The sequence below is a fragment of the Anopheles gambiae genome, chromosome 3 (assembly GCF_943734735.2).
Source record: "Anopheles gambiae chromosome 3, idAnoGambNW_F1_1, whole genome shotgun sequence".
Classification (NCBI taxonomy): domain Eukaryota; kingdom Metazoa; phylum Arthropoda; class Insecta; order Diptera; family Culicidae; genus Anopheles; species Anopheles gambiae.
Genome location: NC_064602.1, coordinates 16,010,895 through 16,036,457, shown reverse-complemented (window position 1 = coordinate 16,036,457; position 25,563 = coordinate 16,010,895). Strand labels below are relative to the sequence as shown.

The 25,563-nt window shown below is 45.9% G+C and overlaps 5 protein-coding genes across 8 annotated transcripts; 3 read left to right on the top strand and 2 right to left on the bottom strand.

Moving 5' to 3' along the window:
- Positions 1-812: 812 nt before the first annotated feature.
- Positions 813-4,418, top strand: LOC1275582 (uncharacterized). Its single transcript, XM_314845.6, has 4 exons — positions 813-1,198; positions 2,102-2,901; positions 2,977-3,324; positions 3,414-4,418. Exons 1-4 carry the CDS (start codon positions 972-974, stop codon positions 4,022-4,024), a joined length of 1,986 nt encoding a protein of 661 aa, XP_314845.5. The 5' UTR covers positions 813-971; the 3' UTR covers positions 4,025-4,418.
- A 9,525-nt stretch (positions 4,419-13,943) lies between these two features.
- Positions 13,944-15,242, top strand: LOC1275581 (6-pyruvoyl tetrahydrobiopterin synthase). Its single transcript, XM_314842.4, has 3 exons — positions 13,944-14,404; positions 14,468-14,547; positions 14,638-15,242. Exons 1-3 carry the CDS (start codon positions 14,337-14,339, stop codon positions 15,015-15,017), a joined length of 528 nt encoding a protein of 175 aa, XP_314842.3. The 5' UTR covers positions 13,944-14,336; the 3' UTR covers positions 15,018-15,242.
- Positions 15,221-17,379, bottom strand: LOC1275580 (alkaline ceramidase). 2 transcript variants are annotated; one of them, XM_314841.5, is made up of 5 exons: positions 17,267-17,379; positions 17,034-17,174; positions 16,545-16,801; positions 16,341-16,478; positions 15,221-16,220 (listed from the first exon to the last, which is right to left on the bottom strand). In XM_314841.5, the coding sequence occupies exons 2-5, from the start codon at positions 17,127-17,129 to the stop codon at positions 15,905-15,907; spliced, it is 807 nt and encodes a 268-aa protein (XP_314841.2). In that variant the 5' UTR covers positions 17,130-17,174; positions 17,267-17,379; the 3' UTR covers positions 15,221-15,904. The 2 variants fall into 2 exon arrangements, with proteins under 2 accessions (XP_314841.2, XP_061512983.1); XM_061656999.1 differs by having other exon boundaries at positions 17,034-17,167; positions 17,267-17,358.
- Positions 17,380-18,092: 713 nt separating this feature from the next.
- On the top strand, positions 18,093-22,080 carry LOC1275579 (protein shuttle craft). The gene is made up of 4 exons (XM_314840.5): positions 18,093-18,250; positions 18,406-21,126; positions 21,191-21,542; positions 21,616-22,080. Exons 2-4 carry the CDS (start codon positions 18,557-18,559, stop codon positions 21,748-21,750), a joined length of 3,057 nt encoding a protein of 1,018 aa, XP_314840.5. The 5' UTR covers positions 18,093-18,250; positions 18,406-18,556; the 3' UTR covers positions 21,751-22,080.
- A 586-nt stretch (positions 22,081-22,666) lies between these two features.
- On the bottom strand, positions 22,667-24,202 carry LOC1275578 (cytochrome c oxidase subunit 4 isoform 1, mitochondrial). Of its 3 annotated transcripts, none has more exons than XM_061653589.1 (3): positions 24,048-24,202; positions 23,229-23,440; positions 22,667-23,128 (listed from the first exon to the last, which is right to left on the bottom strand). In XM_061653589.1, exons 2-3 carry the CDS (start codon positions 23,433-23,435, stop codon positions 22,802-22,804), a joined length of 534 nt encoding a protein of 177 aa, XP_061509573.1. In that variant the 5' UTR covers positions 23,436-23,440; positions 24,048-24,202; the 3' UTR covers positions 22,667-22,801. The 3 variants fall into 3 exon arrangements, with proteins under 3 accessions (XP_061509573.1, XP_061509574.1, XP_061509575.1); XM_061653590.1 differs by having other exon boundaries at positions 23,933-24,090; XM_061653591.1 differs by having other exon boundaries at positions 23,730-24,060.
- Between the last annotated feature and the right edge of the window lie 1,361 nt (positions 24,203-25,563).

Genomic DNA, 25,563 nt, shown 5'->3' with positions numbered 1-25,563 from the left:
CCGGAGGAAGAGGGATTACTGATTGCAGGGATGAGTTCCATCGACTCCACCGACATTAAGTGCTATCGTGCTAAGCATCTTTGGGGATAACAGCAGGATTTAACCAATTCGGAGCACAAGTTTGCAATATTTTAGGAAGCATTCTTACATATAACACAAAAGGAATGTATTGCATTTTAATTCCAATTCTCAGTAGAACACGATTATAAATTTCATTCTTAACAGCAATAGAAGTACATAGTTTTAGTTTAAAAATGCTGCCTCGTGTTCACATAATCCATAATCCTTTTGCATTAAAGGGACCACTTTTTCTATAAATACCTCCGCCAGCATCTCTCACCTCGTAAAGTAAACAGGAACTGTTGCACAGCTTCCTCAAAACCCCCGATAAAGCTAAATTTAATCTTTCAAGTGTTGTCCGATTTGTGCTTAAAACCCCGGAAGCTTTGAAGCCACTTCACTGAATTGGCAAGCATCATCCGAAAAGTATTGCGAAACATCCATAACCTATTCCTGGCAATGAGCAGCCCCTAGCTAGGGGGTCTCTTGTACTAGAATCGTGCCTGTGTGGGGTTTCCCTGCCTAAAAGAAGGGTAAAGCTCACCAATACGACATGGGAGGGGCGGATGGGTGGTACGGTGACGGGTACAGATCCCGACGTCACAAAAAACCTTATCTCGAAAGCACTAAAGCTGTAAGTAAAGCCCACGGCTTACCGGCTCACCCCACTCGAAACCGACCGCCGTACCGGGGGTGAGCCGTGGCCGGGCCAGACATTCCATCTTATAAATAATTTCCCCCGCCAGCGAACGATCACAGTGTTGCAGTAGTGGTTGACTGGAGCAGTTTAGTGTCTAGTGCGCGATAGCAAGTTTACACGCAAACAAAACAAAAAAAGGTTACGAGTTTAAAGTTGGCCCAATTTCTCCCAACAACTGGGCTACCGTCTAGAAACCACATACAAAACAAAGATGATCGTGTTACGATCACACGTGCTAGTACTGCTCGGTGTGCTAGTGGTCGCGTACGCGACGCGTGCCAACGCTCAAAGCTGGCTTAACACGTTACTCGAGCAATCGAACGGGACGCTCGATGTGAGCACATTTCCGGGCGAGCAGTGTTTGCGCGAGTGCGACAATACCCAACCACGGATATGCCACTTTTCCTGGACGATGGAACACTACCACGTGATGGGACCGTAAGTGTATTTTGAGAATGAGATGGGACGAATGCGTGCAGCGATTATGCATAGCCCCCCACAGCCGATAGCTTTGCGCGCACACACGTGTTAGTGGAGATGGTAGTAGGCGTCAGTGTCAGTGTACTTAGTGATAGGTGCAATTGTACCCAGACAGTTTAAGCTTACTCGTCTACGTTTGCCTACGCTTGATGAAGTTCAATGCCAATGTGACGCAAGTAGTGTGTTGCATGCATTGGGAAATTGTAACTAAAGTAGGCATCGATGACTAATCCGAACGGGGCTTCATATACCGCTCAAACTGAAGCACTTGTGAGATGTTTACCGTGCACACTGTAGCTGTAAATCAATCACTTTTACTATTCCCAAAACATAAACACTGCATTACGCACTTCAGATAACACACAACGGGTGCACTACCTCGTGGAGGATTTAAAGTGTGTAAAGATTTCATTAGTAGATTAGTGACCTATAATCCAATGAAGAAGTACTTGCTTCCGGTAGGTTCTATACGCACTGTAGTTTGTTGACGGCTTAGCAAACTTTAGTGATGACCAACGAGCTAGAAATAGGAATACGTCAAATACGTTGCAAATGCCTAATTAATCCACCTGAAGTGTGCCACTTGATGTGCCACACATTCCAGCAAACAAAGCGTTCGTGCGAAGTGTCTTTGTCAACAGCATGTGCCGGAGGCAGATTAAATTGCGATCTACCCGCGTTGAGATAATCCACCCCGCTTGAGGAACCAGTGATTATGAAGCATTTGTGTTCGGAACCAGTATAATACTGCACTCACTTCAGCTCTCTTATCCTAAAGAGGATCACTCTTACATTAGTTGTTAGATGAGCTCACACAATCGTATAATCTAATGTGTTCTTTCCTCATCCCTTCCCTTACAGTGCCTGCCGGGACTGTGCGAAAGGCAACCATACGGACTGCTACCATCCGGCCTGCATAACGGCCGACGGTGTCGAACGAGGCGTCATGAGCCTGAATCGCAAAATTCCCGGCCCAACGATTAGCGTCTGCCGGCACGATCTGATCGTGGTCGACATAACGAATGCGATGGCGGGCACATCGGCCGCCATTCACTGGCACGGGCTGCATCAACGAGCAACGCCCTACATGGACGGCGTCCCGTTCATTACCCAGTGTCCGATCGGATTTGGCAACACGTTTCGCTACGCCTTCCTAGCAACGGAACCGGGCACACAGTTTTACCATTCCCACTCGGGCCACCATAAGGTGAACGGGCATTATGGAGCGTTGATCGTGCGAGAGCCTAAGAGAGTGGATCCGAACGGTGATCTCTACCACTACGATACACCGGCACACGTAATTCTCGGCTCAGATTGGATGCACATCGATGGGGAGATGTTTATGCCCGGGTTGCCTTCCGCCGGCGGAATTATGCCGATCAATCTGCTGATCAACGGAAAGGGGACGTATCATGATCCGAAGAAGAATGAAACTACCCAAACGCCGTTGGAGGTGTATACGGTACGGCGTGGGGCACGGTTCCGGTTCCGGTTTATCAATGCGGCAAGCCACGTGTGTCCGCTGCAGCTGCAGATTGAAGATCACATGATGGAGGTGATTGCGAGTGATTCTTTCCATCTGCAGCCACGCAAAGTTGACACGCTGGTGTCGACGTCTGGCGAGCGGTACGATTTCGTGCTGGATGCAAACGGTGTTAAAGGTAAGATCATGTTCACGGTCTTTCTGGAGCTAGAGCAATGATAGCTAAACCAGGAATTGTTTTCTTTTTTTACAGACACTTATTGGGTACGTTTGCGTTCCCTTGGACCTTGCGCGGACTTGCAGTTGGAGCAGTTTGCCGTGCTAAGATACAGTACAGGGCCGTTTATTAACGATGCCTTCCCAACTCGTGCTCCACCTACGTACGAGGAACCGTTCCGAAACGTTGCCACGGCGAACCATCCGAATGCCACCTGTGGACGACCGGAGTTTGGTGACTATTGTATCACCGACTTTCAAGCGTACGACACGGACGAAGACGTGATCAACGGAGTGCCAGATCATCAGCTAACGTTTGGTTTCTACAACTATCCTGTTAGCTTCGAGAGCATGTTTGAGTCGAACCGATATGAGCACTATATGAGTAAGTGGGATAGTTTCCTTTGAGAAAATTGCCTTTTGATCAATCAAATCATTTTAAACCCCCTTTTACACGCACTCTTCTATCTGCAGATATCTACGGTTCGGTAATGATGCAAGGAGCGATCAACAATATCAGCCTGGCATACCCACCATTCTCACTGCTCACCCAGCCGGAGAAAATCCGTGACGACACATTCTGCGATGAGGACAACCGGCCCGACTCCTGCTCCGATCGACAGCTCTGCACCTGCACGCATAGGGTAAAGATCAACCTCGGCGATATCGTAGAACTGTACATTCTCGATCTAACGCCCTCGGTGAACGATCTCAACCATCCGTTCCACCTGCACGGCTACCAGATGTTCGTGATGGAGATGAGCCAAGATCGACGGGTACCGATTACGCTCGAAATCGCGCAAAACATAGCCCGGCAGCGGTTACTGTCGCGCAACACCGTGGCGCTTCCACCGCGCAAGGACACCGTATCGATTCCGAGCCGCGGCTACGCACGTGTCCGCTTCCGTGCGGACAACCCAGGCTTCTGGCTGATGCACTGCCATTACGAGTGGCACACGGCCGTCGGTATGGCGCTGGTGCTGCAGGTCGGTGAAACGTCGGAGATGGTAAAGGCACCTGCCGACTTCCCCAAATGCGACAGCTACACACCAGCAGTGGGTCATCTGCTGCAGGGAAGTCTGTGAGCTGAACAACAAAACCACTCGCAAACAGTCGAATTTCAGCACACCCACAAACCAACACACACACATACAAACGTAATTTATTCTAGCTACAACACACGGTGATATTTACCGCCATAAGCCAATCCGCTTATCGGTCGCTTCTCAGCTCGCATTGATCTAGTGTAATAAATTATTTGAAGCATCCTCGAACGTTCCCCTTCACACTCCCATTTCCAGGCTGGGATTTGAAGGGGATTGGGATTCCGAAGCGGCAGCACTGACGTCGCGTCGTAGGAGTACTTCGGTTATTTATGTAGTGCAATGTAAGCAACGGATTTATAGGATACTGTTAGATACTTGTTAAAATAGTTGTACAGCTCAATAAAACTAGTCACTGCTTGTGAACTCCCAGGAACTTTGGAAATGACATTGCTTTTGTTTATGCGTATTGTTTTGTACACTACTGTAATGCCGGAAACCAGAAATTACATAATCACAGTTGTTGCTATTATTTAACAAGCTAAAGCGCCTGATTTAGTTGTAAGACGACGCTTAATGGTGGGTTTACAACACACTTAATAGAGCTTAGCAATGGTAAGTAAGCTGTTATGGAAGCAACGGCGGAACTCATCGACATCATTCACCGAAACGTGACCGTAGTGCAGAGGCGTTTATCAGTAATACTACAAGGTTATATCTGCGTGATAAATCGGTTTGCTACCCATAAGGGTGGAACAGAAAAGTGCAGCGAAAATTGGCAACAGTTAAGAAGTTATCAAATGTATGAAAAAAATACTGTGGGTAGTAAATAAACGTTCATGTGGCAGTGACAGTGTTAACGGTGCTTATCCGGGATTGTGAGTTGTCCAACTAGAAAATGATACAATTATTATGTTTGAAAGACGTATAGTAATAGGCCCACATTGAGGTGGCAAGATACCGTTGAAGCGTCTACCATTATGGTAAAAAAAACGGATTGCCCGTAGGTGCAAAATCACGAGCGTTTGCGGACATTCTTGAGGCAGGCCAAGACCGCAATGTGGTTGTACCGGTGGATTTGATGTTTCCAATTGTTTACTGATTGCTTCGCAACCGCATTTTTTTCTTCGTTTTGTGGGAACGATTAAAATTGTGTAGGAAACGGTCAATGAACTGTGAGAACAACAAAAATTACGATATGCATATCAACAAACTCTGGGACACCTTGTAATTAAGTAAGTAAGTAAGTGAGCATATGAATAAGAAAATCAAAATTGAAAAACAATTCAATTGAAAGCATAGATGGCAGAAGATAAATAAGTAAATTAATAGAATAAGTATATAAAAAAGACTAACAAAGAATGAAAGTAAGTAAGTAATTTGGTAAGTGAATAAGTAAAAAGCTCAGTAAGCATATGAGAAAGTAATTTAGTGAATAATTATTTAAGCCAGTAAGTAATAAAAAGGAAGTATAGGAAAATAAATAAGTGTGTTGAATTAGGCAAATTAGTTAGTGAATCAATCAACCAATATCTAATTATGACTAACAACAAAGGTAAATAATTAAGTGAGTTAGCAAATACGGAAATAAAAATGTAATTAAACACACTATAAACGAATTAAGGTAGGTGTACCAATCGTCGTGCTAGCACCAATTGTTGTGCTATCGACAAAAACATCAAAATTAAGATAAAATTCTGGCTATTTGCGCCAGATCAATGTATTCGTATAATTTTTCATATCAATCTATTCGTATAATGTATCTTATTTCCTTATTTTCTTACAAGTTTCACAATTTTTCGAAGTCATTTTTATCAAATAATCACAATCATTATGATCACAGTCCAAAAATCAACCACTGCTTATCGATGAGCGAAAAAACACCCAACATTCAATTTCAATTTTTACGCAAACTTCTTCTTCTTCTTCTTTGGCTCAACAACCGATGTCGGTCAAGCCCTGCCTGTACCCACTTGTGGGCTTTGCTTTCAGTGACTAATTGATTCCCCCCCATAGCAGGATAGTCAGTCCTACGTATGGCGGCGCGGTCTATTTGGGGATTGAACCCATGACGGGCATGTTTTTAAGTCGTACGAGTTGACGACTGTACTACGAGACCGGCTATACGCAAACTAGAGCACAGAATCTATGACAAATGATCTTAAAAATTCGATTATGATGCATTAACAGTGAAACAGTACAGTTTTTGATCGTTTAACAATGTAAAATAATTATTTTATCGAGTCGCAAAGTAACTCAATAATTGGTGCAATAAATACTGTCATGTTCCAAATGTTGTGCTATCCCCATGCCTACAAGTTTTGCTGTCAGATAGCAAAAACAAGTTGTGTCATTTCGCATGGAAAATCGTACAAAATTGACATTCTAAACCTTATTTTTAGAATATTAAACTTTAATGATTGTCAACAGCTAGTTATCAAATTTTATAATTCCTTAAAAACATTCTCCTTTGATGTTAAAAACCAATTTTGTTAGATCAAACACATCCTAGCACAAAAATTGATACACAGCTAGCACAACATTTGGAACAAATAGCACAACAATTCATACATTAGAAGAGGTTTTGGTAAAGTCTATAACTTTTGTAAAAAGTGACCAATTTACAAAATGTAAAAGCAATAATGTAGCTAAAATAGGTGTCTATCTACATTACCCTTTTCATTAATTTTTATGCAGTGGTTTCTTCACAATTTTTGTTTAAGTCCAAACGCTGTACAAACTCGTCCATAATTGGTGCACCTACCTTAAATACTTAAATAAATAAAGTAAAAACATCATTGATGTTTGAATGTTAAAACTAATTGCATTTTACAGCATTATTCACACCAGTATACATTGCTCTGAAATAATCATATCATGTCATTATTCAAAAAAAAATATATTAAGAGGAGCACGATATTTTCTCATTATTCCACTACTGGCTACACCTTATCGCGGGTATGCTCGTCTGATCAATAAATTAAAATAAAGATACAACAACATACACACCCTCAGACAGGTTGAAGTTGCGGCCGAGAGTATTGAACAAACTAATGAGTTCCTGTTAATCAGTTTTCTCCGATCGTTTATCAACAATGGATGTAATTGCGAGAAGTACTACTTCAATTTCCAGCTCTCAGTTAAAGCACCTGATGGGATATTTCTATTTCAAAATAACCCCCCACTCCCGGCAGTTTATATTTAACCTTCCGATTACGCCCTTTCCTTCCCACCATCTCGCACATACTCTTCAGTTTCCCTCCCGCTGCCGTGTTTTGCATCTGCAACGCTCCAGCAAAACAAATCACGACCCCTTTGCAAAATCGATCCTGTGCAGTGGCACTCCGACCCGAGTGTCATCATCCCCCCCCCCCCCCCCCCAATACCCCCAAAATACTACACGACTGCACTGCTAATAATGGCTAGGTGGTTGGCCGTGTGTTGATGGTCTCTGCCCTTTGCCGATGGGGCCCGATAAACCCAAACCTTTACAGCGTCCTTTGACCCGGGCGCGCCGACAACGCAACCCAGCCAACGAACTGTGAAGCAGGATGCGATTATCGGTTTGTGCTGATACCAGCAATCAGGACACGCATTCAGTGACACCCTCTGCAGTGACCAGAAAAAAAAAACTGCAGACATACAGCAAAAAAAAACAAGACGAACCGGAAGAAAGCTCCTCTCTTGCTGATACACTGTACGGCGTATCTCTGCTTCGAACGGAAGTGGATGGTTCCCTTCTTCTCTTCCCTCCCAGGAAAAATACACCTCTCTGTTCGAGAACTCTACAGCTGGATTCTGACGAAGTGTCTCTACAATGGGTGCTCAAGCGAAGCCACGAGGGTCCGCAGAAAAAGGGAAAGTTTGCAAGAATCCTACCAATGCATCCCAACGCGTGGTTTGGATAAGAGAAAAGAGGAAAGCCAGCAAGCAGGAAGCACATGGGAGGGTGGTTTAAAATTTCAATTACACTGCACTCGGCTTGCCTCATCAGCACAGCGCTGTGCACAAAAAGCGCGAGATTGTTGCGCGATATGTGGCGTACATCCTGCTTGGATGAGGCGAGTTCACCATGCGTACGTGTGCGCCACCGCTCGCAGTACTCCATGCTATTGTGTACCGGTAAACCGTTTATCAGCTACAAATTGACACACACACACACACGAGAGAGAGAGAGAGAGAGGTAGAGGGAGAGAGAGGGAGAGAGAGTGTCGAAAGGCCCGGAAACGCTTATCTCCTTTCGTCACCAGCCGGCTCAAACGCGTTTCCGATGCTTCCTGCGGCCCCCTATCTGTGTAGCTTATTGTGTCGCACATCTCCTTTACATGTGCGTTTACGTCCTTTACGCCAAGGGAACTGGTGTGTGTGTGTCTGTGAGTGTGTTTGATGAAGCAAGCTGATGAAAGTGAATTCAAGTGTAATCAAGAGTAGAAGTGTGTAATCCGCGCTTCAGCTACAATCCCTTATTCAGACACCACGTGGCGTGAGGAGTTGCCAACGATCGAAACGATTGGGAAGGGAGCACATTAATCCCACTTTCACGTTCCCCGTTCAGATGAAGACGATCCGTACTAGTGTATTAAAAGCAACCCACAGGCGATGGGTAAAAAAGGTGCTTAATGATAATTATCTTTGAGCTGTGGTGTACTGACTCCCTTTCCTTGCTATTAAGCATTGTCGTCTGACGACGGTGTGCGGAGTAGACACTTTCTCCCTTTCTTCTCCGATGAGGGGAAAAAGAACGGCAAACGCTAATGAATCGGTTGCACAAAGATTTTAAATGCAACTCGCTGCAAATTTGCGGTCGAAAGCTCACCTTCATTAGGGGAGCTGAGACGAGTTCTCTGTACGTTGTTAGTACATCGGTACCACGGAAAGCTTCACTCACGTACTTCCCAGTACTCACACCGCACTGAAATGGATCTATAATTTACCTGAGCGCACACACACAGAACAGCTCACTCTTCGTATCATATCCTAGCTCCCCTTATCATCCACCGGAACCGGGCATCATAAATCCTTTTTCGGTGTGCGCTTGGGCTATGCCCGGGATTGCATAAATAAAATATTTCAAAAGCCTCAGCCCGTAAAGATGTGGCCTGTATCCTTGCCTTGCTTCACGGATGATCTACACCAGTACGCAAAGGATCAGCAAAGCACTGACACCCACACACACACATCCTTAGCATGTCAAAGGAATTCCAGAGTAGCTCCCGAAGACCGTCCTCCCCACCCGTTGACCAGAATTGAGAATATTTCACGCTTCAAAGAACCTTCCGGGGTTGGTTGGTTTTTGGAAATTTTAACACACAGAGAGAGAGAGAGAGAGAGAAAGGACATTCAAGCTGCCGAAAGGTGTCGAAGGTGAACCGAGCTTCGGTGGAATGGAGGGAGGCAAGATAGGAAGACACGTGGAAGAGGGATGTGATAATTTGGTGTTTGCTGTTCAAGGGTGAGGCACTGCTGTTTTTTTCTCAACAAGTTTAATATCCCTTTTTTCGTGTTTTCTTCGTGTTTTTGTGGTGTTTCGTTTCTAGTACGAAGGGAGCAATGGTGCTCAGTCCTAGCTTTATGGGTGAGTTAAACATGTTTACCGACGTGATAGACACACTTCCGTCCCCCGGGGCTTACTGGATGCTGCCCAAAAGCCAACCAGCACGAACATTACAGTTCCAGCCGACAAGTACTTGTTGATCCGCAATGAGCTATTTTGGAGCATCATTCATATTTTAATGCTTTCGGAGGTGGCGGACTCTCCTCTACAGAAGGTTCGGAGCGGCAAAACAACAAATGGCCGACAGGTGGTAGTTGTTGATGCATCACGGTCGCTTATCGCAACGTGTAAATCTGTGCCCGAAACGGAGGTTGTTTGAAAATTAAACGTAATCTTGATCTTTGTTAAGATGCCTGTTGTAAAAGTGATATCTGGTTCATCTTAATCGTTCTATTAAGCTGTATCAGTTCGCGGCTATGTTGCTCCTGAACACCTTGAATACAAAATTGGGAAATTAAAGTGGGTATGAATGGAGATTTTTCTTTGGATTAGCGCGTATTTAAGGTCTTTAAGAGGTGGGCCGGTGGTCTATTCCAGGAGTTTTCAATCTTCTCAGAGTGAGGGCCAAATTGATTCATAGTAAAATTGTTGGGGGTATTTTTGTAATGTTACTTGTAGTTAATTTGTTAGTGTGGATATCTTGGTTTCAAAAGATCATCAATATCATTTTTACACAACAAACTTCTTATTTTTAAACACAACCTTCGTCTTGAAACAGCAAACATATTTGTATTGATTAAAAAAAATCAATAAAAAAATAATAAAATTAAAAATAATTAACATATAGGGGTTTGCTAGGGAGTTTAAGAAACAGAGCACAACAGAGGCTTTAGAGAATTATTTTTCGCCTGAGAGTTGGAGTTTGCAGTCTTCTAGTCTGCAATTATTTGTTGATTAATTTTTATTTTTATTTTTCATTGAATCATTTCAATAATTATTTATTTATTTTTATTCAACTGTTAATTCTTTTTATTAAGTTATTTATTCATTTATTTATATATTTATTTATTTATTTATTTTTTATTTATTTATTTATTTATTCATTTATTTATATATTTATTTATTTATTTATTTATTTATTTATTTTTATTTATTGATTTATTTATTTATTTATTTATTTATTTATTTATTCATTTAATTATTTATTTATTTATCTATTTATTTAGTTATTTTTTTGTTTATTTTTTAATTTTTTTTTAATTTTTTTATTCATTTATTTATTTATTTTTTTATTTATTTTCTACTATCTTAATAACGTCCTATGTGGCCTAAGCAAGATCTTAAGACTTATCCTACATTATTTATAAACTGTCAACCTTTCAAGACCTAGCGGGAAATTATTAAAAAGGTTCAATAAGTTCCTTAAGACGACTTCGGACCCTTCAGAATCAGTGATCAGGATTAAAACAAAATACACATATGACACATAGGAAGTTAAAGATTAGATAGATAGATAGATAACATTCAGTTTTATAACTCTTATAACTTTCTCTTGATGAAAAGAACTGAACATGATTATGGATGTTTTCAGACGATTGATATATGATATGAACTTTTTATATGATATTTTTGCAAAATTTCACTTTAATTTAAAAAGACAACACTGAACATCTCTCCCTTCAATAACACATGACAACATGATAGGATGGAGTGACATAAAATATTCCCGTTTGTGTGGTTTTCTGTTCTCTGTAAAATTATACAGAAATGATTCATTTAAATTCACATGTCACTGTCCCATTCCTTTCGAATCGATCCAAAAATTATTAAATTGTCTGTCACCGTTTGAAAGACATCCCAATAAAGGTTGATTCGGTATAAAAGCGACATTTTAACTGCAGGAAGCAACCTCCAAGCTGCATGAGATTATAGGAAGACAGATGAAAATAGAAGTCCTTTACCCTTTTTGCTAGCAAAATGAAGGTTACTCCGAATGGTCCTACCTCCCAACACGCTCCAACGCATTTGCCAATAGCCAACGACAACGATGTTCGAGTTACGTGTGAATAACGCTACCCTGGTGCGAGACCGGGTTGGAAATCAGGGTGAAAAACTAGTTTCCCACAAGCCTGCTGTTTTCCCAACCTTTGCCCTAACTAAACGTGATTACATGCCGTACTGGGCAAAAAGACACGACGACGATGACGACGCCACGATGTGTAGAAGACGATGGTACTCCTCCAGGTCCGGCCGCCAGTAAGTGCACAACGGTTAACCACATTGAATTACAACCCATTTGCAGCATATGCGGTCAAAAGCGGTCTAGAATCATAATCAAGGTTGGACGGAATCGTCTGCCCGTGGACGCGGGGGTTCGTTGCGGGCAGAAAAGTGCCTCCATCCGGATGTCATAAAATTACGCTAAGAGCATTTATCCTAGCAAATGGAGCTCGTCCGCACCAAGGAAAACCAACGGTTACACGGTAGGGGATTCCCCGCAGGAACGGGGGACGCTTTTCCCATTCCCCGGTCCTTAATTGTGCGCCAGGGCGGTGGGAACGGTGGGAAAAGCCCACCGTTAGCAAATCATCTCCAAACAATTTTCACTTAATTGTTTCCTTTCTTTGGCGTGCCGGTCGGGCCGAGGCGTGCCGGAGAGGCGTGTGTTATCGGTAAAGCTTTAAACGAAAGCTGAATATCGAAAGGCAATATGGAAAGGCGTACGGAATACTAATTGCGGTTACTGTTGACCTTGGCATTGGATGGGAGAATGTGGCGTTGTGGGTCGTTGGTTTGAATTCGCTATAAGTTTGAGCTGCATCTGCAAGCCTGCTTGATGATTTGCTAAGTAAGGACATGCTTGTTGGTTGTACAAAATGTGTAGAGTTTTTGTTGGAATATAATTTTAAAACTATTACGCAAAAATCTTCGTATACGATTTATGAAAACAACATAATTTAAATTTTCTTAGCAAACCTAAATTCTTTTATAATATCACTATACAAATTCTAGTAAATTTCCTACACTATTCCTACAATTTTCTACCGGATATGGTTTGTAGACTGGAACTAAAATTGTAACGGTTCCAGACCCGGATCAATTATCGTTTCGAATCCGGAACAGACCCAGGTACTGTTCCTGAAAATAAATGAAATCGAAAACTATTTCTGGATCAGTATGGGTTTATGATCAGTTCCAGGACCGGTATGGGTTCATGATTGGTTTCAGGTCTTTTATGGGTTTACTTTCAGTTCCAGAACTGATCAGAATTCATGAGTAGTTCCAGGATCGGTATAGGTTCAGTTTCGATTCTAGGTCCGGTATGAATTCAGTATCAGTTCCAGGAACAGTATGTGTTCATAATAGATTACAGGACCAGTATGAATTCATAATAGGTTCTAGAGTAAGTATGGGTTCATGATAAGTTTCAGGATCAATATGGGATCATGATAGGTTCCATAACCAGTATGGCTTCATGATCGAGCGGATCCAGGGTCGCTGTGGGTTCATGATAGATCCCAAGGCAGGTATGAGTTCTTTATCAGTTCTAGCACCGGTATGTGTTCATGATAGGTTCCAGGGCAGGTTCGGGTAGATATATGTTCCAGCTATGAGTTTATGGTTGGTTCCAGGACCGGCACGAGTTCATGATCAATGCCAGGGTCGGTATGGGTACATGATCGGTTCCAAGACCAGAAAAGATTCTTGATATGTTCCAAGGCAGTTATGGGTGCATAATCATGGACCGGTATCACCAACATTGGTTCCAGGACTAATAACGATTCAGTATCAAGTCCAGGACTGGCATTAGATCATGTGCAGTTTTGAACCAGAATAGGTGATGTATTGGTGTATTGGAGGACCTGTATTGAATTGGTTTTGGTTTTAGGTCTCTCAAAGGGTCGTCATAAGTATCTCATTTTGATAGGGTCCTGAAGCCATTCTTTTCGGTGTACTCTGTAGAGTACAGGGGATCTTAGAAAGTTTCGCAGCCCTGTAACTAGTGGCCAAATTAACAAGTGTTCTAAAAATTGTACAACAAACTTACGATGAAATGTGAATTAAAAATTTATTGTTAACGGGTCGTCCCGCGGTACACTCTTCAACGCGTACGACACAAATAACATGTTCGCCATGGGTTCAAGCCTAGAATAAACCGTCCCTCCGTAGTAAGGACTGACAATCTGGCTGAGTAGTACTGAGTAAGTATCGAAAGCCGTATTATAGGCCGGCATGTTCGCGTAGGACGTTACGCCAAATAGAAGAAGTATTATAAACAGTCATAGATACATTGTGTACATTTACAACAGAAATTTAAATCTAGTTTAAAATTTCAAACTCTTTAGTACTCTTTTAGTACAACCGTCATACGTGCAGCCGTGAACCCCTTGTTGTAAACAGTCCGTGAAGAAAAGCACAGTGGGAAAATGTTACAGATTATCGGTAAATTTTATGATTACATTTTTGCACTGTTGGAAACTCTTTCAACCACTCTATGTTATAGTATTATTGACGAACTTAAAATAATTTCCTATTTTACCATTCCTTTCCCATAATCGTACGCGAAAGACATGAAAGAAAAAATTAATTTAAATTTCCACGTGTGCACCACCATGTCCCACTGTACGCACCGTCCGCTCAGTGTGTTTTGTTTTGATCGTGCTGTTCCGCAACAAACAACAACAAAAAGAAAAAAGAAACGTGACGGAAAAGCTATTTTCCCTTCTTCCTCCCTTTGCAGTATTTTGACTGAACGCCTGCGGCATTCTACTGCGGCATTCAACAAGTTGATAGATACAGTTTAAGTACAGAGTGGTGTTCACGTTCCTGACCCAGACTTTGTAACAACAACGTCTGACCATGTCCTCCCGGCCCCAGGTTTATTTGACCCGCAAGGAATGCTTCAGCGCGTGCCATCGTTTGCACAGGTTCGTTGTTTGCAATTTGACGTGAAAAGGCAACAATACAGTACAATAATTTCTCTTCAACAGCCCGTTCCTGAGCGAGGAAGCGAACCGGCAGGTGTACGGCAAATGCAACAATCCCAACGGCCACGGACACAACTATACCGGTAAGGGTGAACGGTTCCTTCTTTTGCTTCTTAGCTATTCGAAAATTTGCCCGAAATATTTTTTTTGCCAACCTTCTTTCACCCCACCAGTGGAGGTGACGGTGCGCGGCCCGGTCGACGGCAAGACCGGCATGGTGATGAACATAACCGACTTGAAGGAGTACATGAACCAGGCGATCATGAAAAAGCTGGACCATCTCAACCTGGACAAGGACGTGCCGTACTTTAAGAACCTGGCCAGCACCACCGAAAACGTGGCCATCTTCATCTGGGACAGCCTGAAGCTGATAATGGACAAGCCGGAGCTGCTGTACGAGATAAAGATACACGAGACGGACAAGAATGCGGTCATCTATCGGGGCGAGAAGCACACGGTCGGGCATCACCATCATAACGAGACGGTGAAGCAGTCGCGCGTTACCAACTCGTCCGAAAACTCGTCCAACATGTCGTCCGACTCGGACAGTTAGGCGTTAGACGTTCGGGGATGAGACCATTGAACAGTATATTTACCAGTACTACATTGCAAAACACTGAAACGATCTGAAACGCGTACATCCCATGACACAAGACTTCCGGCACAAGCAAGGGTGAATATGTTTGGCATTGACAAAAGGATTTGCGCAACAGGTACTTCTTCCTTTAGGAACTAATAAAAAAAAAAACCTGCTCATTTTTCGGCTATAATGCTTAAACTTTTGCATAATTTTTATTAAAACTCTTTAAAATTGAAACACACAAAACTACGAAAAAAAATAAAATAAACTGTTGATAGCGCACTAGGTATAAATAATTTAAAATCCACCCTCTTGTAATTAAAAACCCAATTCGATTCGTATTATATATATTTTGCCCTCTATCACACTGGCGGGGTCGCCCTCTTGGTAGCAGCAACGTGCCTTTTTAAAATCATATTTCTAGTATCACTCCTCGTTTGTTTAAACACGCATACACCCTAGCGGTACAGCGGTTCCTAGGTTTAAAGGCTAATCAACACTACGACAACCAAACTGGAACGGAAACTGGAACGAACCCTCTCACGCAAGCAAGACAAATTCCTCAATTCCTAACCAGCGCCATTGCCCCATGCTAATCTACCGTGCAAAGCGTTTTGCTTACATTTTTGTATGCTTCTTTTTTGGTACGTTTACTGCACACTTCCTCTCTTTGCGTGTTCCGTGTGCGAAACCAATCGGTGCGCTCCGTTCCGCTACGGTGCAAGTACAATGAAGTGTTGTTTTTTTGTCATTTGCTTTCAGTTTTTGGCATATGTAAAGAAGATTTTGAAGTAGATGTATTGCGCCTACGATATCCACCCCCCCCCCCCCCTCACCCTCCCTGCGTGCACCGGCCAGTTTTAGATGGCATCATCAAACTTTTTGTCGTAATTGATCGACACGTACGGTATGCCGAGCTCGAAATCGTTCCGCGGCCAGTACTTGAGCGTGGGCCGGCTTTCCGGCCGCTCGTCGTTGACGAAGAAGTAGGCAAACAGTACGCAGGCCGGATAGGCGGAGATGAAGATGAGAATGTGCCAGAAGCCGTGCAGGTACGGGAAGTTCATCCGCGACCAGGTGTCGCAGAACATGCGATCGTTAATCCAGCAAACGATGGCCATGATCAGGATGGTGGTGTTGCGGACGCCCAGCCGATACACGCGCTCATCCTGCACGCTACAATTGGGATCGGTTACAGTACGAGTGTGTGTGCGTGTTTGAGAGAGATCGAGGGCTCAAAGGGTAATTAAACTGCCATTAAGCAAAACACACACGCCCGTTATTAGTGATACTTACATTTTAAGCTCCTTGTACAGCAGGTAGGTGGCTGGGATGGCTAGAAACATGAGCGCGAACGCATTGATGGCGGGATGGCAAAACGAAAGCCCCGTTGCCACGATGGAAAATATCGTCATGGACAGACAGAAACGTTTCCTAGGGGGTTGTTTTTTCGACATTTAGCTTGTCAGTGCTTCAAACAACATAGTAAACCATGCTCACCTGGAACGTTTGAAAATTCTCGGAAAGTGGCGCCGCGGACAGAACAGGCTCAGCGTGGCCATAAACACCCACAGTATGGTGAGCTCATCCAGCAGCTGGCCGAGCAGGCTTAGGGTGGCGTGGAAGTAGGCGGACGAAAGGCCCACCACGATCAGCAGCACCCAGATCAGATGGATGGCCGGCTGTATGAAGCGGCCGTAGTCTTTGAACAGGTAGATGAGGAACGGTGGCCCGAGCAGGAAGAGAATGTTGCTGATCTAAAAACGAAAGGCGAGAAAGTGTTGAAAGGAAGCATTTAAAAAAAACTGGCGAGTGTACTTGCGCTCACACGCGTGTAGTGGAAGGGATGAAGTAGTACATTACATAAGTGCAATGAGGCTTAGTTTACGCCACATCGCTTCACTTGTTGCAGACAATTATCTGCTGTTTTTTTATGGGGATTCAACCTCACAATTTGAACGAAAAGGGGGACACATGCACCATACTAACCGTATTCACAAACTCCGCAATATCGGGCGATACGAGATAGTTGCCCTCGCACCAATCCACTGGCGAGCTTCCTCGTTCTAGATGTTCCCAAGTCATGGTTGCTGCAGCAACATACACAGCAACTTAGCTGTGAACTTTTGGCTGAAATTACAACAGCTTCACTTAATGCATCCTTTAACAACGCAGGAATTGCACAAACAGAACAGAAGAACGAGTTAGAAACTGTTTCTTACCTTGCTTTGTTGTTGATTGAGGTTTTTTTGCGTGCTGTGTTGATTTCGATGTTGACCCTGTCCGAGTTTGCGTCTGTTTTTTTTTTTTTTTTTTTTTTGTTGTTGTTTGGCAGCTCGTTCCCAGCCAACAATTTCCGAAGGCGCCCCGTGTAAAAAAATTTTACTTTAAGCTTTCCTTAAGTTTTTACACTAGCAGCAGCTAAAGTAAAAACTTTCAGCACGGCACAAACCGACGCACACATTCAAATGCTTGGATTCCCAACCAGCAAAACCGAAGCTATTGGAAAACTTTCCTGTGTGCCAAAGCGAGAGAGCATGTCTTCTTTCTCTAGATTTTGGACGGCACAACGCCGATCGTGTGGTCTATCACTGCTTCTAGACGACCAACTTTTGTTCTGCGACAAATTTTCTGCGAGCTCTTTGTTCTAAAACAACATCTCAGTTTTAGAACAAAATCAGAGGTAACCGTGATTGTCGCGGGTTTGTGAAATTTTCACAGAAAGGCAACGCTCGCGTTTCGCGACATTACGATCAAAGTAAGCCATACATTCGTGCTAAAACAAGGACGGTTTGACAGATAGAAAGTGTCGCAAAAAATTGTCGCGGAAGATTTTTTGGGTCGTCTAGAAGCAGTGTATGAACGAAAAACGGGAGAAGGGGAAACCGATATCCTTCGAGTGACACACACGCATACATGTATGCAGAAATAAAACATGCTCTCTCGTTTTGGCACACAGGAAAGTTTTTCAATAGCTTCGGTTTTGCTGGTTGGGATTTTGCAACCCGAAGTTTCCCCCTCGCCGAATTTGCCGAAGTTTGACAGCTCGCGCGAATGCTGTCAAAAGTGACAGCACAACCGAATCAGCTCCTCCTCGCATCGAAAACCTTTCGCAAAGTGGTGTGTGTCCCCTGCGTGAGCATTAATTTTGTATTTTATTCTTTAATTTTGCTACAAATCTACTCCCTTTTCCCTTCGTTTGCCGGGTGAGTAAGCGCTACGGGAAGTAAAGTGTCGCGGGGCAATTGCTACCGATTTCCCCTCGCAGCGAGCCAGCTGTGTGTGGCCGCACACTTTCCCCCGTACCTTTTTATTTCATCACTGAGAGCAATTGGGTTGTTTTATCTCTCCTGTACTGTAGCCGACAACTTTAACTTGCGGTGGTCGTATCGAGGCGGACACCGAGCGGAAGGGGGAGCAGCAGCACCACCGAGTGCCACGCCACCCGGCGTGTGGAGGCCTCTTCCGTGGCCAACAAGGGGGGCGTGGGTCCCACGTCCGCTACGGCCACCATGGCAACGAGCGACGGTAATGCGGCCAGCAGCGGGAGCAGCAACACCTTCGACGACTTCATTTCCCAGTTCAATGCACGGGTGCAGATACAGCAGCAATTGCAATACCTCCGGACGCATCATACCACCAACAACAACAACGACCACCAACAGCAACCGGCAACGTTCCAGTATTATGGCTTTACCTCCAATCTGACCCCAACGGCGGCGGAGTTTGTCCCCCGTAAGTACCAGACCGAAGCGAACGATGGAAATAGTGGTGGTGGTGGTGCACCTCCACAAACGATGGTTTCGATGGCAACCACGATGCCTGCTGGTTCCGCCAGACCGGCTGCTGTTGCTGACAATGAGGATGATTATGAGGGAGACGATCGGGAAAATATTAACCGTGCTGGATCGTCGAACCACTACGGCGGAGGTGGAGGAACTGGAGGAGGTGGTGGTGCAGGAGGAAGCAGATCGTCCGGCGGTGGACGTCCGCGGCGCAACGAAAGCCTTAAGCCACGCAACGGGTGGCACACGCGGGACGATCGGCCCGTCCCACGGCAGGGAAAGTGGAAAGCCAACCAGCAGACGGCCGGCAGTGGTCGGTTCCGACCGCATGATGACGATTATGCCGCGGGCGACGCTCCGCCCAGAAATGGAGAGACGAGCTATCGCCGCAATGGGCAGCGCCAGTGGGGCAACCGTACGATTCAGCCCGATCCGGACGAAAGGCGCACGAACGGCCAGTCGAAGGGTGCCGGTGCCGCTCCGCAACCGGAATCCCCGTCGGCAACACCGCTCTCCAAGTGCTCCCAGCGCGAGAAGCTGATGCGCGAAATCGAATGCTACCGGCTGGAGTGTCTGGTGTGCTGCGAAATCGTGAAGCCAATGCAGTCAACCTGGTCCTGCGGCAACTGTTACCACATCCTGCATCTCGGGTGCGTTACCAAGTGGGCGACCAGCTCCCAGTCGGAGGATGGTTCCGGGTGGCGCTGTCCCGCCTGCCAGCACGTGTCGAAGAAGGTGCCGCGCGAATACTTTTGCTTCTGCGGCAAGCAGAAAAACCCGGCCTACAACCGGGAAGACTTGGCGCACTCGTGCGGCGAAGTGTGCGGCCGGCGGGACGTTTGCGAGCATGCCTGCACGCTGCTGTGCCATCCCGGCCCGTGCCCCCCGTGCCAGGCGTCGGTGCAGCGCCGGTGTGGCTGTGGCCGGTTGGAAAAAACGGTCCAGTGCTGCCAGAAGGAGGAGCTGCTGTGTGAGGCGGTGTGCGAGAAGCCGCTAAACTGTGGGCTGCATCGGTGCGGCCGGCAGTGCCACGCAGGGAGCTGCGACACGTGCACGGAGCAGGTCCAGCACAGCTGCCACTGTGGCAAGGGTGAGCGGTCGGTGGTGTGCAGCGTGGAAAACCTGGCCGTCCAGCGGTACGGGTGCGGGAAGGCGTGCGACCGTCCGCTCGGCTGCGGCAACCATCGGTGCGCCCGGCTGTGCCACGAGGGCGAGTGTGAGGCGTGTGCGGACGCGCCGGACCGGGTACGGAGCTGTCCGTGCGGGCGGGAGCCGATCGTGCCGGGCAGTCGCCAATCGTGCCTCGACCCCGTGCCGACCTGCAGTGGGCCGTGCGGGCGGAAGCTGGCGTGCGGTCCGCCGGGCGCTAACCACTGCTGCGAGGCGGCGTGCCACCGGGGCGCCTGCCCGCCGTGCAAAAAGTCCACCACGGTCAAGTGCCGGTGCGGCAGCATGGATCAGCCGATGCGGTGTAAAGAGCTGACGACGCGCGCCGACGATGCGCGGTGCAAGAAGCGGTGCGTGCGGCGGCGCAGCTGCGCCAAGCACAAGTGCAACCAGGTGTGCTGCATCGACTTCGATCACATCTGTCCGAAGACGTGCTCGCTGCCGCTGTCCTGCGGCCGGCACCGGTGCGACAAGCCCTGCCACAAGGGCAACTGCCGGCCGTGCCATCGCGTGTCGTTCGACGAGCTGGCGTGCGACTGTGGCGCGAACGTGATTTATCCGCCGGTACCGTGCGGGACGCGCAAGCCGGCCTGCGATCGGCCGTGCGGCCGGAGGCACGCGTGCGACCATCCGGCCCTGCACAACTGTCACGCGGAGGCGGAGTGTCCGCCGTGCGTGGTGCTGACGACGAAGTACTGCCATGGTAGGCACGAGCAGCGCAAAACGATCCCGTGCTATCAGGAATCGTTCAGCTGCGGGATGCCGTGCGCAAAGCCGCTCACCTGCGGCCGGCACAAGTGTATCCGGGCGTGCCACGAGGATGAGTGTGCGCCGGAGGGTGCGGCCGGTGTGTGCAAGCAGAGCTGTACGCGGACGCGCGAAGCCTGTCCGCATCCGTGCAATGCGCCGTGCCACGAGGGCGAGTGTCCGGACGTGGCGTGCAAGATTGTGGTGGAGGTCACGTGCGAGTGTGGCAATCGCAAGCAGCAGCGCACGTGTCACGATTTCTCCAAAGAGTACCGGCGCATAGCAACCGCCCAGCTTGCCTCGTCCGTGCAGGAGATGCAGCGCGGCGGCTCGGTGGAGCTGAGCGACATTCTGGGCCCGGTGCGACCGAAGAACAACAAAACGTAGGTGGCGCTGGATGGTCTCGGGTGTGGCTCATTTTTGACCATTTTTTTCTCACACTTACAGACTAGAATGCAACGAAGAGTGCCGAATGCTGGAGCGGAACCGCCGGCTGGCGATAGCGCTGCAGATACGCAATCCCGACCTGCCGTCCAAGCTGCAGCCGAACTACTCGGAAACGCTGCGCGCGTACGCGAAGAAGGACCCGGCCCTGGTGCAGATGATACACGACAAGCTGACCGAGCTGGTGAAGCTGGCGAAGGAGAGCAAGCAAAAATCCCGCTCCTACTCGTTCCCGGTGATGAACCGCGAGAAGCGTGCGATCGTGCACGAAATGTGTCACATGTTCGGGGTGGAGTCGGTCGCGTACGATGCGGAACCGAATCGGAACGTCGTCGCGACGGCGGATCGCTTTACGGTGGGTGTGCTAACGATCCTAAGAGTGCAAAGTGTGTGGAATGTGTCTAACCTGCTCTCTTTCCCTTTCGCAGTCCTGGCTGCCGAGCATGAGCCTGATGGAGGTACTGCAGCGTGAGAACGGGCAGCGGCGGATCGTGGTGCCGAGCTTAAATGCATGGGGCAAAACGACCTTGACCGGTGCGGCCGCAAGCTCGAGCAGCAAATGAGATGGCGCAGGGAGGGAGGAAAATGGAAAAAGTTATTATTTTTTCTTTCTTTTTTTTTTGTTAAAAAAAGCCCAGTGTCGACAGGAATTGTGTTTTTTTTTTAGTTTTTAAAGTGTTTTGTTTTTGCTACTTTTCTTTCCTTCAAACCATCGTGCAAACCCTACTCCCGCTATGAGGGAGAAGCGGTTTCATTCTGTTTGTTTGAAAAGCTGTGTAATTAAATTGTATTTATTAAATTGCAATAAACCGAAAAGTGAGCCCAACGAGAAAACCCCAGTTAAGGAGAGGAGAGCAGAAAGGGGTCGTCGCGGCTGTCGATGCAAAGGAAAATTGTTTGTGTCAGACATCTCATCCAAACCATTACTGGAACTAATTCCGAACCGGTCAGTACCTGATCCAGATCCCGATATCGGTGCTCAAACTATTCTTTTTAAATACCGATCCAATTAATGGCCAAAAAGGGTCCAAAAAAGCCTTCAGCAGCACCTGTATCTGTGTGTCATAGCTGTCCCAGTTCAGGAACCGTTACATTACCTACTTCGATCCAGCAACTGATTTCGCTATCATTTCTGTCAACGGTGTACTCCAGGGCGCTGTTTTTTTTTTAATAAATTCTGCGAAGACATTCAAGCCTGATCCAAGCAGCCAGAAAATAACAAATTCAATTCACGCTACCGACCACACGGCCCTACACAAAAGCGTCATTTTTGCGACATCATCGAATTATGTAAGAAAGACTATTCTGAAAGGGCCGTGCGGTGAAGCAACAAAGAAATATTCATTTCTATTTTCGCTTTTCCTCCCAATCACTACCAATTTTTAAACCATGTTCCAAGGATTCTAACGGATGGCCAATTTCACAACGCTTACACACTCAGCAACACACACACACAAGTAACGAGTACACCAGATGAAGTATCCTAGAGGCTTCACTGATATTTTATTAGCTCAACAAGCGTCCACAGAACTCGCCCAGGGTAAGGGGGAGAGGGAGGGGTACCACCATAATCACGGAATTTAATTACTTTCACACCTGCGAAACCCCGGTGCTTTACTTCCACTTGTTGTTGTCGTAGTCCCACTTGGACGACACGCCGTGGATCGGGTTGATGTTGAGGTCGAGCATGCGCTTCAGCTGGGCCTTCTGGTGCTCCTCGTCGAACGTTTCCGGGATCGGTTCGTACACGAACGCCTTCAGCAGCATCATGCCGATCAGGCTCATGGAGGCGGCGATCAGGGCGGCGCCGAGGCACGCCTTCCACTCGCCGGTCGGGTGCTTCATCTCGGCGAACGTCTGGCAGAACGAGGCCCGGTACAGGGCCTTCTTCTCCTGCACCGACATCTTCTTCCAGTCACCCTTCTCCTTCTCGCGCAGAGCCTACAAAAGAAAAACAAAGCCGCGGGAGAAAAAATCACACCCGGAAGAGATTAATTAATGAGAGAAATCAAATACGACCACGCTGCTCGAGCGCACTTACCAGGACATCACGGGTGTTTTCCTTGAAGCGGATGGCCGGCATCGGGTAGTCGACGCGGTCAGCGTACACCGGCAGACCGTTCCAGCCGTGTCCGACCACCTCCCGCTTGCCGATCTTCTGCGTGATCATGTCGTGGGACTGGCGGGTGCCAATCTTTGCACGCAGCGCAGTGCGGAGCACCACCGACGCTAGGTTCACGTTCGCCATCGTTTCTGTTTTGAGGTGGGAAAAAAGGGAGAAAAGGGACAATCAATCAGTCAACTCCTTCACTTGAAAAACGATTCCAATGCACTCTCTCCCAGTCGGGGTGAGTGTCTGCGCAGTGTGTCTGAACAAGAACATATGACTGCTATGATAGGGATGAGGTGTGCACGACAAGACAGCAGCGAGAGCAAGGGAAAAAAACATCGTTATGTAATGGTTATAATTAAGCCCTTTTTTCTGCCAACACCCCCTCTTTAGGGCAACAGTTGCACCACGGGTTGCAAAAATAAAACTCACGCAAACAATCAAATCACTAGCAAAAACAGTGCCATTTGCAAACTTCCCCTCCGGGATGTGTGCAAATCCCAGTGTATGTCCCAGCTGGCCCAGCTTATTTTCACCATCTTTCTACGATTACGAAATCATAACCCCAAAAAACACTCCCTCCTTCTGCTGGCAACAAAACGGAACGGTTCTTCGCGGGACCAGAGCTTGCCAACCTTGATTTCCACACACTTGCAGCAATATTTGATTGGAATGGAACAAGAGATCACTAAGGGCACGGGTTTTTTCTCCCCCTCGAGGCCTTTTTGCAGCACCGCAAGCAACACTCACCTCCAGTGAATTTGGAACCGACCGAGAATCGAAGAAGTTTTTCGCTGCACTTGTGTTTAGAAAAAAATAGTCCTTCAATTTTTTTGACCGATCTGTCACCGATTGAACAGTGGGCGAACGGGTTCGGTCATCGATAGTGACAGCACACAAATTTAGAGCGAATTTAGATCGTTTCTGTGCTGCCCTCTGGCGGGGATTTGCTACGAGCGGAACAGTGGTGCAATGATTTTAAATTTAACTTGAAACGAACGTTGGAATTGCGGTGGCTAATAGTAAAAAATGGTATTTTTGTAATTTTTGTCTAACTTGCTTGAGGAAAATTATTCTTATTGACTGTTTATGATGAAAATAGGCACATCTTTTTGAAATCTGAAGCCATAAAACCAGTTTGACATTCCAATCTCGGCCAAATTTCGAAATGTTTTATGATAGCTTTAGTACAAAATAAGTATCGAGTGTGTATACAAGTTGTTTATGTTGTCCTTCAGTAGATGTTAAAGAAGTAATCGCAAGAAATTGTGGAAAATCTCTGGTGCACAATGATCATTCAAAACGTGTCATCATCATCATGACCACGTGCTATGTAAAGTATTTAACAGACATTTCTCGGTCCCCCTTTTGTTGCTTGTAAAATTACCTTCCAACAAAGCTTATGGTGTTGTAATACGACCATTTGGAACTTTGCTTGGCTGATCCCAGTTCATAAAAAGGGTAACAGCTTCGCATGTTCTAATTACCGTGGCGTGGTGGCTAAACTCGATCGTCTTGTCGTTGGGGGTAGACCATGTCTAGCATGGTGTAAATCTTACTTAACTGGAAGAAAGTGTGGAGTCAGGATACAGACTGATTTGTCCGATACCTTTGATGGTTGCTCCGGGGTACCTCAAGGAAGTGACCTAAGTCCTCTCCTTTTCATTCTCTTCCTAAATTATGTGTCTCTCTTACCCTCCCTTTCGATAGTTTTCTGTTATATGCAGATGATGAGGCCCTTTCTGATCAACGATCGATGATGATCGATAGTTTGCGATGAACTTGATGAACAAAAATGAACTTCACTTATATGTATAACACGATCCAGGGAACAAAAATTTCATGAAATTAATAAAAAAAATGATCCAAAATGAACTATAATGACTCTGAAATGTACAAAAATGAATTTCAACGGTCTCCCAGAGGACAAATTCTGGCTAAAACTGAACCAAAAACCTGTTCATCGGTGAATCATTGCACAGAATGAACTATCGGTCGTCATCGATCGGTCATTGGAAACTGCCTCTTTAAGTTAAATGATGTTAAGTTAACCCCATGAGGAGGATAAAAGTAAGAGAAAATTTAAAAAGATATGTTCTTTATTTTTAATTCATAAAATATTTTTTTATTTTCTCTTCCTCGCTTTACTTCTAAAAAATAAAGAATAAATTCACTAGAAAATAAAGAAATAGACAAGAAAACAAATAAAATACATTTTTTTCTCTTTATTTATTTTCCATGCTCTCCATATTTCCCTATACGACAC